General features: G+C 32.5%; 3 protein-coding genes across 7 annotated transcripts; all 3 read right to left on the reverse strand.

Moving 5' to 3' along the window:
* Positions 1-549: 549 nt before the first annotated feature.
* Positions 550-7,773, reverse strand: LOC114179048 (folate transporter 1, chloroplastic-like). Of its 3 annotated transcripts, none has more exons than XM_028065246.1 (11): positions 7,523-7,773; positions 7,367-7,443; positions 6,303-6,379; positions 5,764-5,857; positions 4,897-4,990; positions 3,888-3,961; positions 1,743-1,853; positions 1,133-1,204; positions 1,012-1,032; positions 848-915; positions 550-714 (listed from the first exon to the last, which is right to left on the reverse strand). In XM_028065246.1, the coding sequence occupies exons 1-11, from the start codon at positions 7,644-7,646 to the stop codon at positions 582-584; spliced, it is 945 nt and encodes a 314-aa protein (XP_027921047.1). In that variant the 5' UTR covers positions 7,647-7,773; the 3' UTR covers positions 550-581. The 3 variants fall into 3 exon arrangements, with proteins under 3 accessions (XP_027921047.1, XP_027921046.1, XP_027921048.1); XM_028065245.1 differs by lacking the exon at positions 3,888-3,961 and adding an exon at positions 3,433-3,506 and having other exon boundaries at positions 7,523-7,771; XM_028065247.1 differs by lacking the exons at positions 3,888-3,961; positions 6,303-6,379 and adding an exon at positions 3,433-3,506 and having other exon boundaries at positions 7,523-7,658.
* Positions 7,774-11,164: 3,391 nt separating this feature from the next.
* On the reverse strand, positions 11,165-13,985 carry LOC114179581 (50S ribosomal protein L7/L12). 3 transcript variants are annotated; one of them, XR_003603487.1, is made up of 3 exons: positions 13,177-13,985; positions 11,812-11,916; positions 11,165-11,474 (listed from the first exon to the last, which is right to left on the reverse strand). XR_003603487.1 is itself a non-coding variant. In XM_028065975.1 (2 exons), the coding sequence occupies exon 1, from the start codon at positions 13,772-13,774 to the stop codon at positions 13,181-13,183; it is 594 nt and encodes a 197-aa protein (XP_027921776.1). In that variant the 5' UTR covers positions 13,775-13,984; the 3' UTR covers positions 11,165-11,474; positions 13,177-13,180. The 3 variants fall into 3 exon arrangements, 1 of the variants encoding a protein (XP_027921776.1); XR_003603488.1 differs by having other exon boundaries at positions 11,808-11,916; XM_028065975.1 differs by lacking the exon at positions 11,812-11,916 and having other exon boundaries at positions 13,177-13,984.
* Positions 13,986-17,280: 3,295 nt separating this feature from the next.
* Positions 17,281-19,233, reverse strand: LOC114177038 (peroxidase 72-like). Its single transcript, XM_028062266.1, has 4 exons — positions 18,929-19,233; positions 18,446-18,637; positions 18,094-18,259; positions 17,281-17,931 (listed from the first exon to the last, which is right to left on the reverse strand). The coding sequence occupies exons 1-4, from the start codon at positions 19,151-19,153 to the stop codon at positions 17,519-17,521; spliced, it is 996 nt and encodes a 331-aa protein (XP_027918067.1). The 5' UTR covers positions 19,154-19,233; the 3' UTR covers positions 17,281-17,518.
* Positions 19,234-19,818: the final 585 nt, after the last annotated feature.

A 19,818-nucleotide genomic window follows, 5' to 3' on the forward strand; every position in this document is an offset into this window, starting at 1 on the left:
TTCTGGGTGAAATCGCAATGTGCTGCTCTCATTGTCTACGGCGCCGCCACCGTCTCATTATTTGGGATTGGGATTTGTGATGAATGAAGCCCACAACGACCAAGATTGGAAGCTGTCGTTTTAAACAGCTTTTGCGCGTTTCGCTCTTTTATTTGTCTGTTGTTTTCTGACTCCTTTTTCTTTCGTACAGTAGATTATAAAAATAGAAAAATAAAGTAAAAGCTAACACGTGTTAAATAGATTAATTATTTAAATTTAAATATATAAAATATACATAGAATTTATTTATTTTTATTATTATAATTTAGTTTTACACATCATGGGGTCTTTTATTTAAAATATATATATATATATATATATATATATATATATATAATTAACTTAAGTTATACTTAAGTTTATTATTATTATTAATTTTAAGCAGTTATCAAAGAATTAAAAAGTAAAAGCTATAAATATCCATTTATTAATTTTTTTTATGTAAATAATTTTTGGTTCTGTTTTTCTTATCAATCTTTTTTTCGGTAACCATAATAAAGGCCAAGGAGAGGAAAAAAAACATGAAGGAAAATGAAATACTCTCAATCATTCCTTATAGTCGGTTTAAGCAATTTTAGAACATTTTCATACACAATAAATGTTATTGAAGAAGCAGGAGCATTCTTCAACAGGTTTGCGGTAATTCCTCTGTAATAACCTCGGATACCTTCAAATCTGCAAGAACATTCCAAAATAATAATGGCAAGAAACATAGTTCAATTTGAAATTATCAAGTTTCTCCCGTGCATAGTTGTCAATAGAGAGATGTAAACTAAATCTGGGTGAGTTTTAATGTGTAGTTATGTACCGTGCAGTTTCTTTCACAACATGCCAAGTGTCCATATATCTTGGAACACCATCACCACTAGGCCGTTGCTGCAGGGACAGGAATTTCAGAACAACTCAGAAGATGTAGTGATGCAGTTAATAGAATGGAACATGCAATGTATCTCTGAAAGGACATTTCAGTACCTGCAATCGGGCACGCATAACCTGAAAGAAAGGGAGTGAAAGCAACTTCATCAATTACTGATATATCAATTTCAAGGACTATATAAGATATAAATTCAAAACATGGGACAGACAGTTGTACCTGAAATGGATAGGTTAGCAGTATCGCAGCAAGTTTTGATGTTGCTCCCAGAACAGCATAATCAACAGAATTCTGGGAAAAATAATACAATGTGAAAACATTACAACTGTAAGCGCTGGATAAGAAAATGTTTAATTGTTTATAACACAATCAATGGCAATCATTTGTAAACATTAGATAACAGTAAGTTAAAGTACGCGACTCAGACATATCTTATAAAGCTATAAACTTGAAACAAATAAAATGTAGGATATGCATAAAGCTAAATTTCTCGCAATTAAATGTCCCCGAATATTACACAGCCATTTCAAAATGGTGAATAAAAGCTGAGGTATCTAACATCAGCTAAAATACAGTAAAACCAAATAAGTATACAATCAATCAAGTCTTATAGGCATCCCCTACTGACGTGCAGGAACTATTAGAGTCGTGATTCATGACACGCATCATTTTTCTCTACCAAACTACCAGCTATGATTATAGAAGAATGACTTAGAGAGCAATGCATGTGATTAGAAAGGTCATTCATCAAAATAATCATTTGAAAAATGTAAAAAGTCCAATGCATGTGAGCTCGAGAGTTAAATGGATCCAAGGTCCTCTAACTTACCAGCAATTTATCTGGGTTTTGATTATGTACTGTACTTCTCTTACTCTTAAAATCAACAATAACTTTACGTAGTTCTTCATATGCTGTGAACTGAATAGCACCATGAGAAACCTGTTGAGACATAATGAAAAGCTGATAAGTATGATTTAGGACTTTTGTCAATACTTGATATAGTTGAAATAGGCATCGAAATTTTAAAACTGGCTTTCCACACCCTAGAGTAAAGTATCAACCTAATAATGGCTTTAGTGAATATAAAACTAAAAAGCTTAAGCAAAAAATTATCATAAGCTAAAGGTTTAATACAATTAGTTTTCAGATACAAATGCAGGGAACCTTGTTATTACTAATATCCTCATAAGGAAAGAGTTAATAAATTTAAATAAAGATGCAATCCACCCAATGAATTAGATTTAATGACAAGCAGATTCCTCCTTTACTTTTAAGCTTAACACTATTCCAGCCAAATTTTCTGCTAGGTACTTTCTATTTACCATGTAATCGCTGGTAATGAAGTGAAAATTTCCAAATTTATTAATTTTAAGAAAAAAATTTCAATCTCAAAAATAATTTAGTGGAATGGTCAACATATGGTTAGAACAAGAATTTCCTCGTATTCAAAAGCCATTTAGTTAAATGTTTCTAAGCTGTACATATTTTGGATAATGATTCCCAAAATAAAAGTTTCTCAAAATTTCATGATGATATGGTATTCTGAAAAGGAAGGTTGTGGTGTATACTAAATTACACCAAATTTAGGAGAATTTTAATATAAAGTTTGAGAATAAAATGTATACTCAACCTGAAATTTGGGGCAAATGCAACTTCTCACCTTAAACTTTTAAACTGTCAGAAATATCACAACAGATCCCTTCGTCCTACTGCCACTAAGTAACCCCAGGAATGTTTGTCATGTGATGATCACCTACCATGATCACTAAAATACATTGGCACTGGCACTATATTTAAACATAACAAGCATATATTAAATGTCATTGGGCAAAAAAATTCAGGAAGTGAGTTTTGTAACCTTATATTTTAATTGTACTTTTGGTCCCTAAAGAATATTGTCAATATTGCCTTGTCAAATCCTCAACCCACTAATCTCTTCATAGCTCCAAAGTTCAACAAACTTTAGAAAAATAGCATCCACTCTCAAGATTACATACCTTAAGTTTCCAGAAGCTACAGGTAAAAAAAGAATTATAATTTCACTCATGATTTCAACTTGAATAATTCCCACCAGACTGCTACACAGCAAGGGAAAAAAGGTAGAAGGACAACAGGAATTTCGTGGACAAATTTTTAATCGTGTCCTCGCATAGAATATGTGTGAATGCTGGAGATGGTACAGCAGATCATTTCGCTGAAAAGTTAATGATCATGTAGCAATCACACAATAAACACATCCTTAGTAACTTAATAGCAATTTAATTGAAGGATCTAGGACCCTTTGTGATATGCACAGGTATGTGAAAGCATTGCCCCCCATGTCCTATATTACGGTCATTAGACATAGTCTCACGTCATATTTGGTGTCCTTGTCAAGTTGGTATTTCACAATAATGTTAATTGGAGATTCAGAGTTCATCGTGGCCAGTTGGAAAGGTGTGGTGTTCATATTTAATTTACAACTTAAAATTTGAAGTGCCAAGATTGACAGTAAAGAAAACAAGAGCCAGCACCATACCAGAAACAGACTGGGAACAATCCCTTTGTAAAATGCACTAAATCCTTCTTCCCTCAGTATGGTCCTAAATGCATCTGATATTGCATTTTAAAATACAATTTCACAACTAGTTAGTAAATCATATATTGATGAATATAACCACAATAGACAAAACATGCTAACATATATAGTGATCATGAGACCGTCACATGCCAAACGTACTCACAGTTATTAAAAGGAAGGATCAATAATGAAGTTTCTGATAGTCTTTGGGGTTTGGCAGATAAAAGTGTGCAAGTGGCTAGTGGCAAACGGCACAATGTTGAATATAGTTTGGAAAACAAAGACCTAGACTTTTTTTAGGGTGAATAAGATTGTTTACCTTTACGTAAGCACAACCCAGGCATTATACTTAATTTGTTAAAATTTTAAGTTCTAAGATTGATAGGTAAAATAACAAAGAACCAGCAACATACCAGAAATAGACCAGGGACAATCCCTCTGTAAAGTCCACTAAATCCTTCCTCCCTCATTATGATTTTAAATGCATCTGATATTTAATTTTTACAGATAAAAATTTTCATGACTGGTTAGCAATTTATATGATGAAGAACATAACTATAATAAACAATATTGCGCAGTGACTATAATATTTTAGGTAGTTGAGTGAAACATAACTATCCTTGTCCACAAATAAAAAAAGAAAAAAATAAAGTCAACTTATGCACCTAACTCTTACATCTTGATCATTCTTTTCCTTTCTCAAAACAAATGAAATCATCTACATAATATATTTAAATTAAGGTTGAAAACTATTTCTTTAACTAGCCTCAGAACCAACATAATTATAGTAAGTTGGCAAAAATATAGTTTTCTTTTCTCTGTACAGCAGTAGTATGGGCATAACTGTCACTTTAGCAGTATGATGGTCTCTTATTTCTTCCTAACTAACTCTAATTTTAGATTTATTATAGGTTAGTTAGAGCTCCATATACTTGATTGTATTCAGTTAGGTTTGTTACAGATTAGTTAGCTAAATATAATAGATTGACTACAGTCAGTTACTCTTGGATCACCAATTCATTTTACATGGAATCTAAATCTCCTTTTCATTCTCTCTCTCTCAACCTTAATAAACATCGTCCAAGACAATGCAAAAAAATAAATAGGATGAAAGAATATGCTTAATACTAGTTACTAATGAATCACTGAATACACATAATAGAAATATTTTTGGGTGGCAGAGATAGATGCTCTCTGTTAAATACTTGTACTCAAATTCAACTTGTAGATACTAATTTCAAAAACAATTTAGAGTAAGGTGCTAAGCTTAAGAATAGTCTTATGTAAAAGATAATAATTAAGCTATGTAATTATGGCTAACATCTACAGTCAAAGCACAAATAATATGAATGCTGTAAAAATTAAAATCCCAAGGTTAAAAATTAAAAAAAAAATAAAGTTAATTTAAGATGGAGAGCTGACCATAAATCCCAGAGTATGGACGTGTCTGATGAAGTGGAGTTTGAAGCTGCAATCTCGTTTTTACTAGCCAGACAGGATTTGTGCACAAGGAAACCTGACCAAAGGCAATGGAAACAAAAATAACAAGATTCAGTTGTGATCCCATCCCACACAAAGATGTCCCACAAAATGTTTGGCCGGCTATGGAATCCTAATCATACAAATATGAAAGCTAAGCAAGATCACGATGGATAATAAATTTGAAAACTTAAGCACATTAGTTCCATCGTCACAAAAAGATCAAACAGTAATTTTCATTAGCAAATTGATAAAATACAGTTTACTTTACCTAAAGTACTTCATTGTGGTTTTTATTCCTCCAAAATGAATCTAAATTGACGGGAACACTTTAGAGAGTCTTAGAAAGCGTGGGTTTTAGGCCTAAATTAACTTCACAAAACCAAAAATAAGGTTTGTACACAAACACATATATATAATATATATATTATAATTTGGTTATATCTTCAGTCCATGTGAGATCTTCAACATGGATAAAAGTAACATCCATCAACAAGAAAGAAAATAAAAGGAATAGATTTAGATGATTTCATATTTTATTATATTTACATGTATTTTATCACAACCTCAATTGTTGATTTTCAAATCAATGGCCATATCATCTCCCTTTTCCCTATAAAGTGAATCACTCGGTTTGGATATGTCAAATTTCTTCAATGTATCACATTTCATCTCTCATACAGCCCATAGTGACAAAATTTACAAAGCAAATCTTAGGGGCAGCAAAATTCAAGCAGTGTTGTACAACACATTCACCTAGAATTATATATGTGACTTTCTATTCATAACATTGGGATTTTTCTCACTTACCAAACCTCCTGCTTCAGCAGCTGAGGCAAGATGAAGACCTGGGCTCAACTTACCCTCCCGGTTCCTTGCATATCTTTGTTTGGCTTTGTCATAGCTGCAATATGAAAAAAGGTTAGGTACATTGACTTCGATCTTCTAGGAAAGCAAGCAGATGAACCAGAACCACTTAATGGTAATAGTTAATCACTCAATTCCGGCAGGTAAAAAAATTAAGACAGGGAGGATAATCCTTTGGCAGCACATAGAAAGTAAATTTACAGAAGTTGTTTGGTGTTAATGAAACTACTATTAACTGTAACCAAGAGATTGACATACTGATTTGGTGGGTGAGTACGAGAGTGATTTTCAAACTTGTTTAAAAAAGTTAAAATTTAACTCGAGAGAATGCATATTTGTTGCACAAACAACAGGACTGAGACACCCAAGAGCCAGTCATCCTTTATAATATCATTCTCTCCTAGATGTCAGACATAAAAATGATAAGATAAAACATAAAATTTGACTTCAATCAAATTATCGCCGATGGAATTAGTACTTACAAAAAGAAATATAAACCCCACGAAATTGTAGACCCAAGAACCCCAGGAAGAAAGCCAGCATATAAGCCTCTTAATCCCTGCAAGATGCAGCATGGGATATAAGTAACACATTCATAGTATTACATACACAGTACTTAAAGCAAAAAGTTTCTTGCTTGTAGCAATTTTCCCATACCAAACCAATGAATAATATGTGGATGGAAGGACAATGAGCCTTACTATTGGTCTTAACGGCGAGTGCAACAGTGATAATATCAAGGTGAAAGATAACGTCTAATGACAAAAGCAACCATCCATTAACCAAAAACATTGACTCATGATTCCCCCACCCCCACAACCACCCTTGCCTGTTGGACCAGAAGTGGGCAACAAACAACCTTACCGCGTACTCCCTCTGTTGCAATTTATATGGCATTTAAAGATTTTTTATAAAAGTATTAAGAATACAATTGGAATAACCTTGTCAAGCTTCTCATCACTCATCACCGACGACCAGAAACCATAGTGCTGAGTTTATCACATTTGCATATGAAAATACTTGCAACACAGTCTTTTATTAATTAAAATGATTGGAAATTTCAAAATCATAAGGATCTCACATCTTTTTTAATGATAATTTTTCAATTTCCAATAAAATTTTATCAATAAAAGAGAAAGTGTTCAAAGGAGTGAGTTACAAGTACTCGTCTTGTCAGATTTATTAGTCTGAACATCTGCTGAACTTACTAGGAAGGGAGTAAAGACGTCACGTAATTCAATACATTCTAACAACTCTATGCCTAGAAGGTTCGACAATCATTCTACCAGGATAGTTTTCTTTCTTAATGAACAAGGACATACGAAAATCATAACAAGTGGCATACTTCACGAACCATGATATGGTAGCAAAAGCTATGAGCTCAAACAAATTACTTAGGGCAATCTCCTTGTGTATATAGTGATCAAAATACATGTTCATTGAACAGCGAAAATTGAATCTTTGATTGACAATTAAAGAAGAACGTCGGTAATTGAACCATTAGTTATAAAAAACATAGACGCTGGTGGATTAAGAAATGACAAACCTCGTAGCGAGCAATGGTGTAAATGGCGTGGGCAGTGTTCTTGTAACTGGGAAGATGCGCGACTCGACCATCGTTAACTGCAGAATCAAACAAAGCGTCTTAGAATGGAAGGCACGAAAGATCAGAAATGTTCAGTTATACGAGAAGAGAGAAAACCTTGGAACCTAGTTCGAACAACATCAAGGGGATGCATAACGGCGACGGTGGCGAATCCAGCAGCGGCGCCGGCAGTGGCGTTCTCCCATTGCCATTGGTGGCGCTTAGACGCTTCCCCTGACATTATATGATATAATATGCGAAGGTTCAGATTCAGAGTTGAATTGATTTCAACACTGAATTCGAAATGGAGATAGTATGAATGAAACAGCAGTGTGGTTTGATTTTGTCTATTACGTTAATGAATAATATTGTGTCTACTTTCTCATTTCCCCTCAAGTTTTTCATTCTACCTTTTTTATTTTTTATTTTTTTATTTTTCGCTTAAATACATTTGGTTCTCATTTTCGTAGTGTGTATTGTGGATAATCCTCATTTTGACGTAATGTTTAAAATGGTGTTCATTTTCATAAAACGTTTAAAATGGTCCTTATTTTCACAATTGGTGTTTTATTTGGTCATTTTCTATAACGCCGTTTAAACCATTAACGGAGCATTGTACAGGTAGCACGTTATATTAGGGTGTGTTATGTGTACATATGGTTAATTAACGTTAATTCTTCAATTTAGGAGAAATCTTGCAATTAGGGAAATTTCTTCATCTTTGTCTTTCTTGAGCTCGGATTTTTCCTAAATTTAAAAATTAACGTTAATTAGTCATATGTACCGTACACGTAACACACCCTAATACAAACCGTATCAATGTAATGATTTAAATGACATCGATAATTCACAATAATAGTAACAACAATGATCAAGACAAAAATGCACCTCAATTAAATATGTCATCGTGAAAGATAACACTAAGTATTAATCCTCAATAATGATAATACATTCCACGTAAAAAAAAAATACTATTTTAATTTTGTTAAACAATAAAATATAATCATGTTAAATAACAATCTAATTAAAATTGTTTAAAGTATAAAAATACTTCATCATATTGAAAAACATCCTCCAAAACTAGTTTCCTTATTTTCTAGTTATTTCTTAATATTAATTGCCATATTTTTCTTATATTATCAATAATGAGAAAGAGGCACAGTATACTGAGATGTGAATATATATATATATATATATATATATATATATATATATATATATATATATATATATATATATATAAAAATAAGTGATTTGTTGTGTTGTGTTTCTATTTACTCCTGCCATTTGGATATTTATTTTTATTATTTTAAAATATAATTAAAGATAAAATAGAATCTTCTTTGTATATTATAATAATAAATCATTTGTCTTCCTACGTTTAATTAGAAAAAAAAAAAGTGAAATATTTTTCTTAAATTAGTCTATTTCTAAACTATTTCGTAATTTTCTCACATATTAACTTCTCCAAAAGATGATTGTTAACTAATTTCATAAACTAAATTTTGATTTTTGGAAGAGTTTATTTAATTTTCATTCTTATGAATTATTATGAAAAGAAGTTATCCAAACAAGCTCCACATAAATAAATATTAGTATTTAAGTTTATATATTATAATAGTCTTAATTAATATCCATTAAAGTCTCATCCTCTCTTCTTTCTTATAGTTGGAATTTCAATATTCTTAAATATGTTTATCTTAGAATCAATCGTGCTAGATCATCAATCTATATTAAATTATGTTTTTCCCTCCATAATATGATCATACCATGTCACTCAAATACCAAAGATCTAAAAATCTATGGCTGTGGAAATCGATGGGTACATTTTTTAGATGAAGCATGCTCAATCGATGGGTACAGACTCGATCATTTGGGTCGAGCATTGGATGAAAATCAAATGATTCACATCTCGAATACCTATTTTAAAATAGATCTATCAAGATAAAATACGAAGCATCAGATTTTTTTTTATCCGTAAAATTATGTCTCATTCTCATACATATTTTAGATATTCAACCATTATGGGGAACGTGATTCCAGACAAATATAACTATCAAGAAACGTGATTTTAAGTAATGAAAATGAGTTTGCCTTAAAATTACAACTAAAATAAATTAGACTTCCATTTGAAGCAAACTAACAGGAATTGAACGAATGGATTATTAAAAATGGATATAATTACCGATTTAGTTCCTTAATTTGTTAATTTAGTTCAATTTGGTATCTATATTTTTTGTTGATTCAATTTCGTTAAATTGGAGTTGCCTTCGTATTCTGTGTGTCAAGTCGTAAAACTTTTTAACTTTTATTTTCTTTTCTAAAGATTTATAACCTGTCACGTGTCAGGTTACTGTCATGCCACATAACAGGTTACTATCATGACACGTGACACTATTAAAACTTATTTTAAATTTAGTCCTTTGTTATAAAATTTCATTCAATCTAATCTAGTATCCAAATGATTTAAAACGATCAAATTTTATCCTTTCAACTTGGAACCAAATTAGTAAATAAGTTTAATTATAACTTATATATACATATTAAAATTATTATTTTGAATTTATACATCAAATCACTATACCTAAATATTCAAATTATTTTATTTTTTACACGTATAAAACATTTTAAGTGTAAAAAATTATAAAGTTAAATATATAAAAATTAAAATAATTTGAGTATTTAAATGAAATGATTTGATGTATATATTAAAAAAATTATTGTAACATGTATAAATAAATTCTAATTAAGTTTAGTTACTAATTTGATCTCAAATTGAAAAGAGCAAAATTGAATCATTTTAAAAAATAGAAGTACTAAATTGAACAAAAAATTTAAAATAGAAAACTAAATTAAAAACAAGTTTTACTATTGTCATGTGACACGACAAACCTGCCACGTAACCTAACACATTATAACTTTTTAAAACAAAATAAATAAAAAATTTCACGACTTGACACACATCATATTCAGACACAGTGTTAATTCCAACTTAACAAAGATGACAAACTTAAATCATTTTAAATAATTTGGATACTAAATTGAACCAACAAAAAATATGAGTAATGATTGATTGAGTGTTCGGTTCGTTGTGGAAGATATTCAAAATGTAGGCTTGGCCATACAACAGAATTGGCCTTTCCTCAAACGTTGGTTCCACATTCAGGTACTGTTTCTAGTTGTTTTAGGTCCATCCAATTCTTTCAAATTGTTAAAATAGAAAGGTATTCAAACACAAATCACTTTGCTCAACAGTCATTAAGTTACATACACGAAAATGACCATACAGTTTATTGAAGTATCTTTCTTGACAATAAATTAAAAATTGAAGGAAGCAATACGTCAGAAAAAACAAAAATTATTATTAAAACCGTAAATAAAGTTCACCCCTCATAAGTTATAGATGAACTGGATGTCCAACCTCAGCACCATTCTTGGGAGCCAGAACTTGCAAGACTAAAGTCGAATGTCTAGAGAAGGCGTCTTTCAACCACCAGTCGAGATAAGAGTATAAGAGGCTATCGAATTCCTCATTCATAAACTATTCTGCTTTCAGACTGATTTACCCATGCAATTATGCACGTATAGGATTTAACAGAAATGAGGTGCACAGCATATGCACATTGTGTAAGAGCAAACAGGTGGAAGGGATGTATCAAAACTTCATAAGGAGAGAAAAAATGAAGTCAATACCACAAACCATTATGGTAGTTCAGTTGAAAATCAATTGGATCGAGAACTTCAACATCAAGAAGCATGTATATGTTGGTTCAAAAATGATTCCATTGTCATAAACCAATTCTACAACATTGGTTAAGAAATGATAAAAAATTCAAGGTAAAATGTGCCTTATGTAAAGGAGAAATCAATAAAAAAAAAGGCAGTGAGGTGGGAGCATAGTGTGCTCAGCAAAGTTTTCAAATACAAGGGATAGCAGTTTCGCTTTGTAACAACGCATTAATTGACTTCCATCACCTGCCGATAACTTGAATGTGAGGAATAAGCTGCGACACTTGATCGAAGCAAAAAATACTCTACCCCATGTTTTTGTACGTCATCTTGTCTTTTCCTAGGCAAGGCCAAATAATAAGTACTAATTAGAAATTGAGATTGACAAAAATCTCTTATGGTAGCGTTTAAACCAAATTATACACAGTATAACACTGTTCCCCATTTCAGGACATACATACTGATTCAACTTACATCCCACTTTATATTGTCGTAGTTTAACATATATAATTCATTGCGCTAGGCAAATTAGTTGTCTATTGATAATTTCATAGAAGTTCAACCTTCCAACACTTACTCTTATCTTTAATATAAAATCCACAGCATTTGTAAGAATCCTTTTAACATTAGAAAGAGTGTATGAGAAAACAGACAATGGTTAGCATTTGCTTACGTACAGCAATCTGGCTAAAGGAGGGATAAGTCATCTCATTGAACCTAGGAGCTTCAAACTTTGGTTGTTGTTAGGATCACTGCTGACAAAATTTCTTTTTCTTTGATCCCTACAAATAGCCATGTGGATAACTCACTAAATCAAATTTCAACCATAAAAAAAGGCTACTTGAGATACTTTCAAATTATTTATATCTACTCAGGATGTTTGCTTTGAGGTATATAATTACATTCCCCAGAATGCTATTCTTGGATCAATTAAAATACATGTCTGGTTAGAATTTAATATTTATGGAAATACCATTTTTTAAATTTAAATGATAGTAAAAAGATAGAAGTGGGAGTGGAAATGAGAGATACCAGATCTTACGGCTGGGCTATAAACAACATCCCAATCCGTAATCATGACATGGAAAATGAAGTCAAATATGACAATGACACTTCAATGAGAATTGAATCAATAAGCCCAAAAGAATATCTTTAAAGCTTATGAAGAACACAGGAATGTCATATTCCCAAGTTCACATTTCGAGGAATAATGTTACATGACATGGAACAAACACACCTCGGCAGTATGTTATCATGCTCTAACTGTTCAACTAAACGTTGATATCCCACTTGAGCTAACGAGCGTGTGATATCAACGTAGGTGACAAATAGCCAGGCAGATAACTCAGTTAATGTAAACAAGTTCTCTAGATAAGCCTCATAATCAGGTATTACGCCTGCCTGGTTTAACGACAGTTTCAAATGCCATCACGCCAAATTCCCAAATCCAAGTAAAACTATTTCATGTAGCTTCTCATTTTCAAAAACCCGCCCGCCATCAGCTTGGAAAGCACAAGCAAAGATACACCTAGTCTTCTCTAATTTTACAAGCCGAAAACTTTCTAATTCCTTATTAAACAACGGAATTTCTAGCAACCCACCATCCCCAGAACAAAACGTCATGAAACACAACTAACAAGATGGTGGACAAAAAGATTTTGAACTGCATTAGCCACACGCGAGACCCAGCTTGCTGAGGCCAAAAATCCAGAGTGCCTAAAAGGCATGAGAAGAGTTCTATTGAAATAATAAAAATAATAGTGATACATGCTCTATTTAGAGCTTATTGAACTATTAACTAATGACCATACTAACCAATCTCTACTATGAGAACTAACTTACTACCTACGTCGGGAAATGACCAAAATCACCGTAAAAGCGGGTGATGGGGCCTGAATTATGGTGCCAATATAGTTATGGAAACTTCCAAAACTATGAAAACCGTGCGAGCAACAAGTAAAAGCATGGAAGCACACTCTCCAGCCACCCTAAACAAAACACAGGATCCTACAAGAACAAAGCTAATCAGCAACACTTCATACCTCATTATTCCATGGAAACCTTTGCGCCAACCGCCTTCATCTTGGCAATGATACTCTCAGCCTCTTCTTTCGTGACCCCTTTCTTCAACACCGCAGGCACCTTCTCCACCAAATCCTTAGCTTCCTTCAACCCCAAACTCGTGAAGGTCCTCACCTCCTTAATCACCTTGATCTTCCCCGCCGCATCGAAACCCTCAAGCTTCAAATCAAACGCCGTCTTCTCCGCCACCTTCACCTCTCCTCCCTCGCTGCCACCGCCGCCCTTGGGCGCACCTCTCGGCACGCCCCGCACCCCCATTCCCGGCACCATCAACATCATGATTGGAAGCTCGTTGACACCGCGCTTTTCGCGCATCACCTCCACCAGGTCCATAACTTCCAGTAATGTCAGTCCCATCACCTCGTCTACGATGGCCGCCACCTTCTCCGAAGTGTGCGACTGCGACGCGGTGCAATAGCCACGCGCGTGAGAGGGTCGTAGTAGGGATTGCGCGTTGGGTAAGATCGAGATCCGTGCAGAAGCGAGGGGAGGGTTTTGATGTGGAGTTAGGGTTTGAAGGAGATGGGATAAGTGTTTGAAGCGAGAATAGAACCTCATTGTTAATGGTTGTTGAGGAAGTTAGTGGCAAGTTTTGTTTCTCAACATCGCATTGAATTGGATGGGGGAATGGAAGAAGCTGTTGGTGTGTAATGGTGTTGGTGAGTATGATGAGATGAGAGTGGTGACAGGGTCTGTGTTTTCCGCCTAAACCCTACACGAAGACGACGCTTATCTGTTTTACGAATTTGCCCCTTCCGTTCACACTGAAATGGAAAGTGATCGAATAACAACCGTCGAATTTGGGCTGGATTGGGCCGGGGCGGTTTCATTTCCGTGATTGCCCCTTCTTTCTTCTTCCTGCACTCCATGATTTCCCATGGACAAAGACGAAAATACACTTAGTAAAAAATCTTTTAAGGATCAAAATAAAGTTCTTTTCTCATTCAGATTTAATGACATAGATGCTATAAGAATGATAACACTAGGGATGACAATGTATGTAGACGGGTATGTAGGCCTGAAAATAAAAAATACATAATAGATTAAGTATATTAGCCCACTTATATATGTTGCACAAGTAGCCAACACTTAGACCTCATTCTCATCCTTTCCTTGTTTTATTCCCGTTTAGAGTCATTTATATTTTCAAGAAGTTTATACTTAAAAATTATAAATTATAAAGTAATGAATATTTCTTATTTTAAGAAAAGAGTTTATAGATATTATTATTGCTACTAATTTAATTAAATAAAAATAAAGTTATTAAAATTCTTATGCAGACTGCGAGCCGACCGACAAACCCGAAGTCCAAATGTTATGTAGGATAGGACAAAGAAATTACATGTATTTCTTATGCCCAATCCGCGTGGGCCAAATGTAGGACAAGGCAAAGCTGGTCGGGACGACTTGTATTGTCATCCCTAACTAGCACTCTGGGTATTAAACCTACAATCTTAAATAAATGCAACATATAATTGACTTAAGCCTATTGAAAAAACATTATTAGAGTCACTTACCGTATCTATTGTGTGCTTTGGAGTTCAAAACTTCATTAATAGAAGACCTCTCAGAGGGTTGAAGGCAAAATGTGTATTTAAATTGTCCTCTATATATACTCCTACATGATATAAGACTATTAAACATATTGAATCAACCCCCATTAAGATATAAGGGGAACAAAACTTTATATTTGGAATCAATTTTTCATTTCCCTAATTAAGAGTTAAGGAAATGAGAATTTTAATTCTCTTAGGGAATAGGAGTTTGTGTTTGGAACCTCTATTTTGTTCCCACAAACAACGTTAATATTTTGATCTCAAGCCATAACACTTATTAGAATGAACATATATGTTACACTAAATAATTTCATTAGATGTTACATTTCTATTCTTAGACTTTTTTTATTTTCTACATGTATATTTTGCATTACATATTCTTTTGTAGTTGTCACACTTTGTTTACTATGCTTAGAGTCCATAGAATGCTTTGTACTTAAGTCTTTCTCAATCCTAACAACATATACATCTTGTTTGTTTGATGTGTATAATCTTGATATAACAATGACAAACTTAAATAAAAGTCAACCATTTAAATTCATTCAAGTAAGTCATGGAACATAGCAAACAAACACCATATACAAATAGATTACAACATACCTACATGTAGCTTATTCGTATTTTGTGTAACAATAATATGACTCACCTTATTCGTTGTAAAAATATCATTACAATCATCTTCTTTAATGATTCCATTCATAACTTAACCAAATTTTGGTTAAATCAATTGATATATATTGAACATGTTAATTTTATATGACATTTTCCTCAAAAACTCATCATTCATTACAACTTTGTGAATCAAATCATTATACATTTAATATTATTTAATATTAGAAGTATTATGAATTCAAATTTTATAATCACAATAACATTCTAAAACATGTAATTTGGAAATGTATAAACAAGTAATGGATATATGATCCATACTAGTTTTTTCTTTCATATGTTTCCATGGATGGGCTATAGATTACCTAATTTAAAATTAATGAAAAAACCTACCATAATAATACAAGTGCTCTTCTCAATAAGACTTTTCAAATTCTTCATTCTTGTTACTACAAATTGTATTATTCAAAATATAATATTTTCTTAGACAACTTCGGCTCATTAAAAAAGTAATACCCAAGTGTTTTTTTAAAATTTAAGTTATCTTAAAAGACTTTCGAATAACAAAATAGAAAAAGAATATTGAAAAACAGCATTAACCCTTCCAACCACTTACCTCTACACAAATACATTCTTAATTGTTAGTAAGAGTTCAACCAATACTCTGAAGTTATATTTGCTACACACCATTGTTGTCACCATTAAAGAAAGAAAAGTCTTTCACGAAAACATAGAAAGTATTTTTTTTTTAATATTAAGGCTACATAATAAAAAATTATAAGAGTGTAGAAGAAAAAGCTTTAGGTAAACACAATAGAATCTTTTGGAAGGACTTTAACTTTTCCTTAAGGGTATCATGGCTTTTAATAAGACAATGGTTCGGATAGAATTAAAAATACACATTGTTGTCTTTGGGAAACTCGGAAACATTTATAAAATTCTTGGTGATAGCAGTCCAGGTAAAATGTGATTTAAGTAGATCGTTTTGTTCATGTGAAGATTACTACATTTTGTTGTGCCAATATGAGTAATAGTCATACCTGCCTCTGTTACCAATTTTAACAACATCATTGCCATTCTATGGAATCTTCTTGGTGAAGGCTTTGAGTAACTTAGAAAATATTTTAGGCCTAATAAATTGGCTTGTTTGACTAAATATTAAATAATATACTTTTTAATATTTTAATGTATTAAGATTTTATATATATAAAACCTTAATACATTATAATATTAAAAAGTGTATATATATATATATATATATATATATATATATATATATATATATATATATATATTACCTTTAAAAATTAAACATGTTGACTTATATAATGAGTTAAGGCTATAAGCTTTGTGGATGGAAATTCATATATCGCAAAAATATCTCATTTCATTGTAAAATATCATCATTTAAATATAAGAAAAAATGCCAATAATTAATTAAATTAATAAACAAAGGTGGTTAATATCCTTCCATTTTACTAATTACATTGAAAAAACCTTTTTTTTTTGAACGTCATCCGTGAGAACTTATTCCATGAATAGAATACAGACATTGAAAATGAAATTTTAATTAACTAATGAAAGTTAACAGTGTCACATTTTAATAACTAATAAAAATTTAAACTCAACAAAAAACAATTTCAAGTTTTAAAAATATGTAAAAATTTAATTAAAAATTTATGAAAGTATGCATAACTAAAATTTGAATTTGATTACAATGTAGCATTGTGATTTCTCTCCTCAAACAGCCAGTACCGAAAAATAAGAAAAATGATAGGTTGACACCCACATTTGACCACTTTTTTATCACCTTAAAATTAACTTGTAACCCAAAATAAATTAACTTATAACCTATGAAAGTAGTAAAAAAAGTGGTCAAATATGGGTATCAACCTATCATTTCTCGAAAAATAATACCTTCTTTATAAATAAATTGGAATACACAAATTTCGTGACACACAAAAGTGATACAAAAAGCCTAAACTAAACCCCAGTGGAAGGAAACACAGTGCAAAGGGGTCATGATGAATTCGACTTTTATTTTCCTGACCACAAAACAAAACGAACATAAATTAAATGTTGTCACATATTAATGACTACAATATGTTTGATAGTATGCGGCAATGATATTGCTTCTTCAAGCGTTGATCTTCCGGCAGTTCTCTCTGATCTCTCCCCTTGAATTTGTCAGAGGAGATATGTTTCCCATCTTGATCATGGACTTGGCGAACTGTTCAAAGAAAATGTCATTACTTTCTGCATAGGACTTCACTAGTTCAGCAGATTCTTGGTCTGTGAGAAGGATTTGGTCAGAACTCAAGAGACCCTTGTAAGCCAAAAGGTTCTTGAAGTAGGTGTTGTCAAATTTATATGGGGTGGCATAGTCTAGGAAGAACAGGTTTTGGTCACCCCCAGATCTTGGACACCTATTGCGCAATGCAGCAGCATAGTATTGGTCAAGAGTGGAATCTGGTTTGCCATTGCCACTGATTTGGCTATAGAGTCTTTGCCTGAAGGTGGTGCATCTGGCATTTCCTATAGTATGGCCCCCTATAGCAATTGCATAAAACTTGTTTAGAAAAAAGGAAGTATATCAGATAGATTTGACTCAGGTTGGTGCATGCTGACATGGGGATAACAGAACATCAACCATAAAGTCTTATCTCACTATTGCCATCAAAATTCATGCAAGTTTCAGTTTAAGGAACATACCAGATAGAGCAACTAGATCAACTAGGTCAAGTCCATGAAGCTGGAATTTTGTTAGGATGGTCTGAAATGTGTTGTTTGGGGCTGGAATGTTGTTGTTGGAGCCACTTATGCTTGCATCTCTAGAGTCCCTTCTGCCTAAAGGTACTTCCCAGCTTGGTCCACCACTCTGTACAAGTATGAAAGGGATAGTGAATCAGGATTGATAAAAGTGGGAAAATGAGGTTAGAATATCAGAAAATGTTTTTATCTTTATTTCCTGATTTCACTTTCTAAAATGTAAAGAAAACATGAAATCAGTGCATGTATTTTTCTGAAACCAAATCACCATGAGAGAGGGTAGTGAAGTACTTACAAGAACAACTGAATCTCTTGCAGCTAGAGTCAAGATGTCAGCACAAGAAACTGTAGAAGGACATTCTCTCTCTAAGGCAGCTTTAATTGCATCAATGACTTCAAATCCTCTGGCTGAATTACGGTTTGGATTTGATCCCTTCTCGCTGATGATGCTTTCGCTGCTATCTAGCAGCAATGAAGCATCACAACCCTGCAACATCACCTTGGCATTAAGAATTTGAAAAAGCATCTGAACATATACATATAACATCAACACAACATGTGTATATGTTTAATGAGACTTATAACACCATAACATAATAATTTAACTATATTTATACCCATTAGGATTAAGAACTAGCATCATATAATTATATGATACCGATAAATGCTAATGATGCGAAGTTTTTTGTGATATATAACTAAGTTAATTATGCAGTGTTAACAAGATCAATATATACTTCCTAATAGTAATCTTGTCAGAAAAATAGAAGGGAAAGACCTTGACAAAGCAATCATGGAAATGAAGCCTGAGAATAGAAGCTGCCAATCGGGGTTGCTGTTGAACATAGGTGGCAAGGATGGACTTGACGATATTCTGAGCTTGTGGACATGAATAGTCATAAAACTGAGGGTAGAGTTTACCCTCTTGGTAGTAGTTACACAAACACATGGGAGCAAAGGCTAGCGAAGAAAGAAGCAAGAAAAAGCTCATGGAAGTGGCCATTGTTGTTTATTTCAATATCACTTCAAGCTACAAGAAGAATAGAAAGTGGTTGAAGAAAAGGAAGTTGTCAAACTCTGCTGGCTGCATTGCATGGTGCTGTGATGGGGAATGGTATTTATAGAAAAGAAAGATGGTGGAAAATTACTGCATTACAAAAAAGAGATGGGAGGAAAGGAACGAAAAAAGTTGGAGTTGGTAGCTAACCAATTTTCATATCCTTAAGGGAGGAAGAATGGAGTTAGTAGCTTTTTAATGAAAATAAATTTAACTAGTCTGAACGATTCAAATGTTGTCAAAATTTTATAATATCATAACTTCAACACGAAGCTTTGCTATCATGATTCATGTCAAAGGTTATTGACGGGTGTAGCCATAAATACCCTTTCAAATTTATAGTTTGTTTTATGAGCTGAACTTCTATTTACTTGTGATGATCGATTTGGAGATGAGAAATATGAGGAATTTGAGTAAATTAGAAGGGGAGGTTGATCTTATTATTTATAAGAAATTTGAGAGTAAAAGTGAATGGATTTATATGTAAATATTTAATAGATTAAATATTAAATTTAATTTTAAAAAAATAAGATTATTAAATTGTTCTTGTTGAAAATAATTTAAAAATATATTTAGATGAATTGAATTTATTTTAATAAAAAACATATTTA

This window comes from Vigna unguiculata, chromosome 3, assembly GCF_004118075.2.
Source record: "Vigna unguiculata cultivar IT97K-499-35 chromosome 3, ASM411807v1, whole genome shotgun sequence".
In the NCBI taxonomy this organism is placed as follows: domain Eukaryota; kingdom Viridiplantae; phylum Streptophyta; class Magnoliopsida; order Fabales; family Fabaceae; genus Vigna; species Vigna unguiculata.

Bases quoted from the DNA above. Each gene is read 5' to 3' on its own strand.
- LOC114179048 (XM_028065246.1), bottom strand. From the start codon at position 7,646: ATGTCAGGGGAAGCGTCTAAGCGCCACCAATGGCAATGGGAGAACGCC. The intron at 7,444-7,522 runs GTTTTCTCTCTT...TTGATTCTGCAG, and splicing joins TGTTCGAACTAGGTTCCAAG to TTAACGATGGTCGAGTCGCG. The intron at 4,991-5,763 runs GTAAGTGAGAAA...GCCTTTGGTCAG, and splicing joins CTGCTGAAGCAGGAGGTTTG to GTTTCCTTGTGCACAAATCC.
- LOC114177038 (XM_028062266.1), bottom strand. From the start codon at position 19,153: ATGGCCACTTCCATGAGCTTTTTCTTGCTTCTTTCTTCGCTAGCCTTT. The intron at 18,638-18,928 runs GTCTTTCCCTTC...GTGATGTTGCAG, and splicing joins TCCATGATTGCTTTGTCAAG to GGTTGTGATGCTTCATTGCT. The intron at 18,260-18,445 runs GTAAGTACTTCA...ATACTTGTACAG, and splicing joins CAAGAGATTCAGTTGTTCTT to AGTGGTGGACCAAGCTGGGA.
- LOC114179581 (XM_028065975.1), bottom strand. From the start codon at position 13,774: ATGAGGTTCTATTCTCGCTTCAAACACTTATCCCATCTCCTTCAAACC.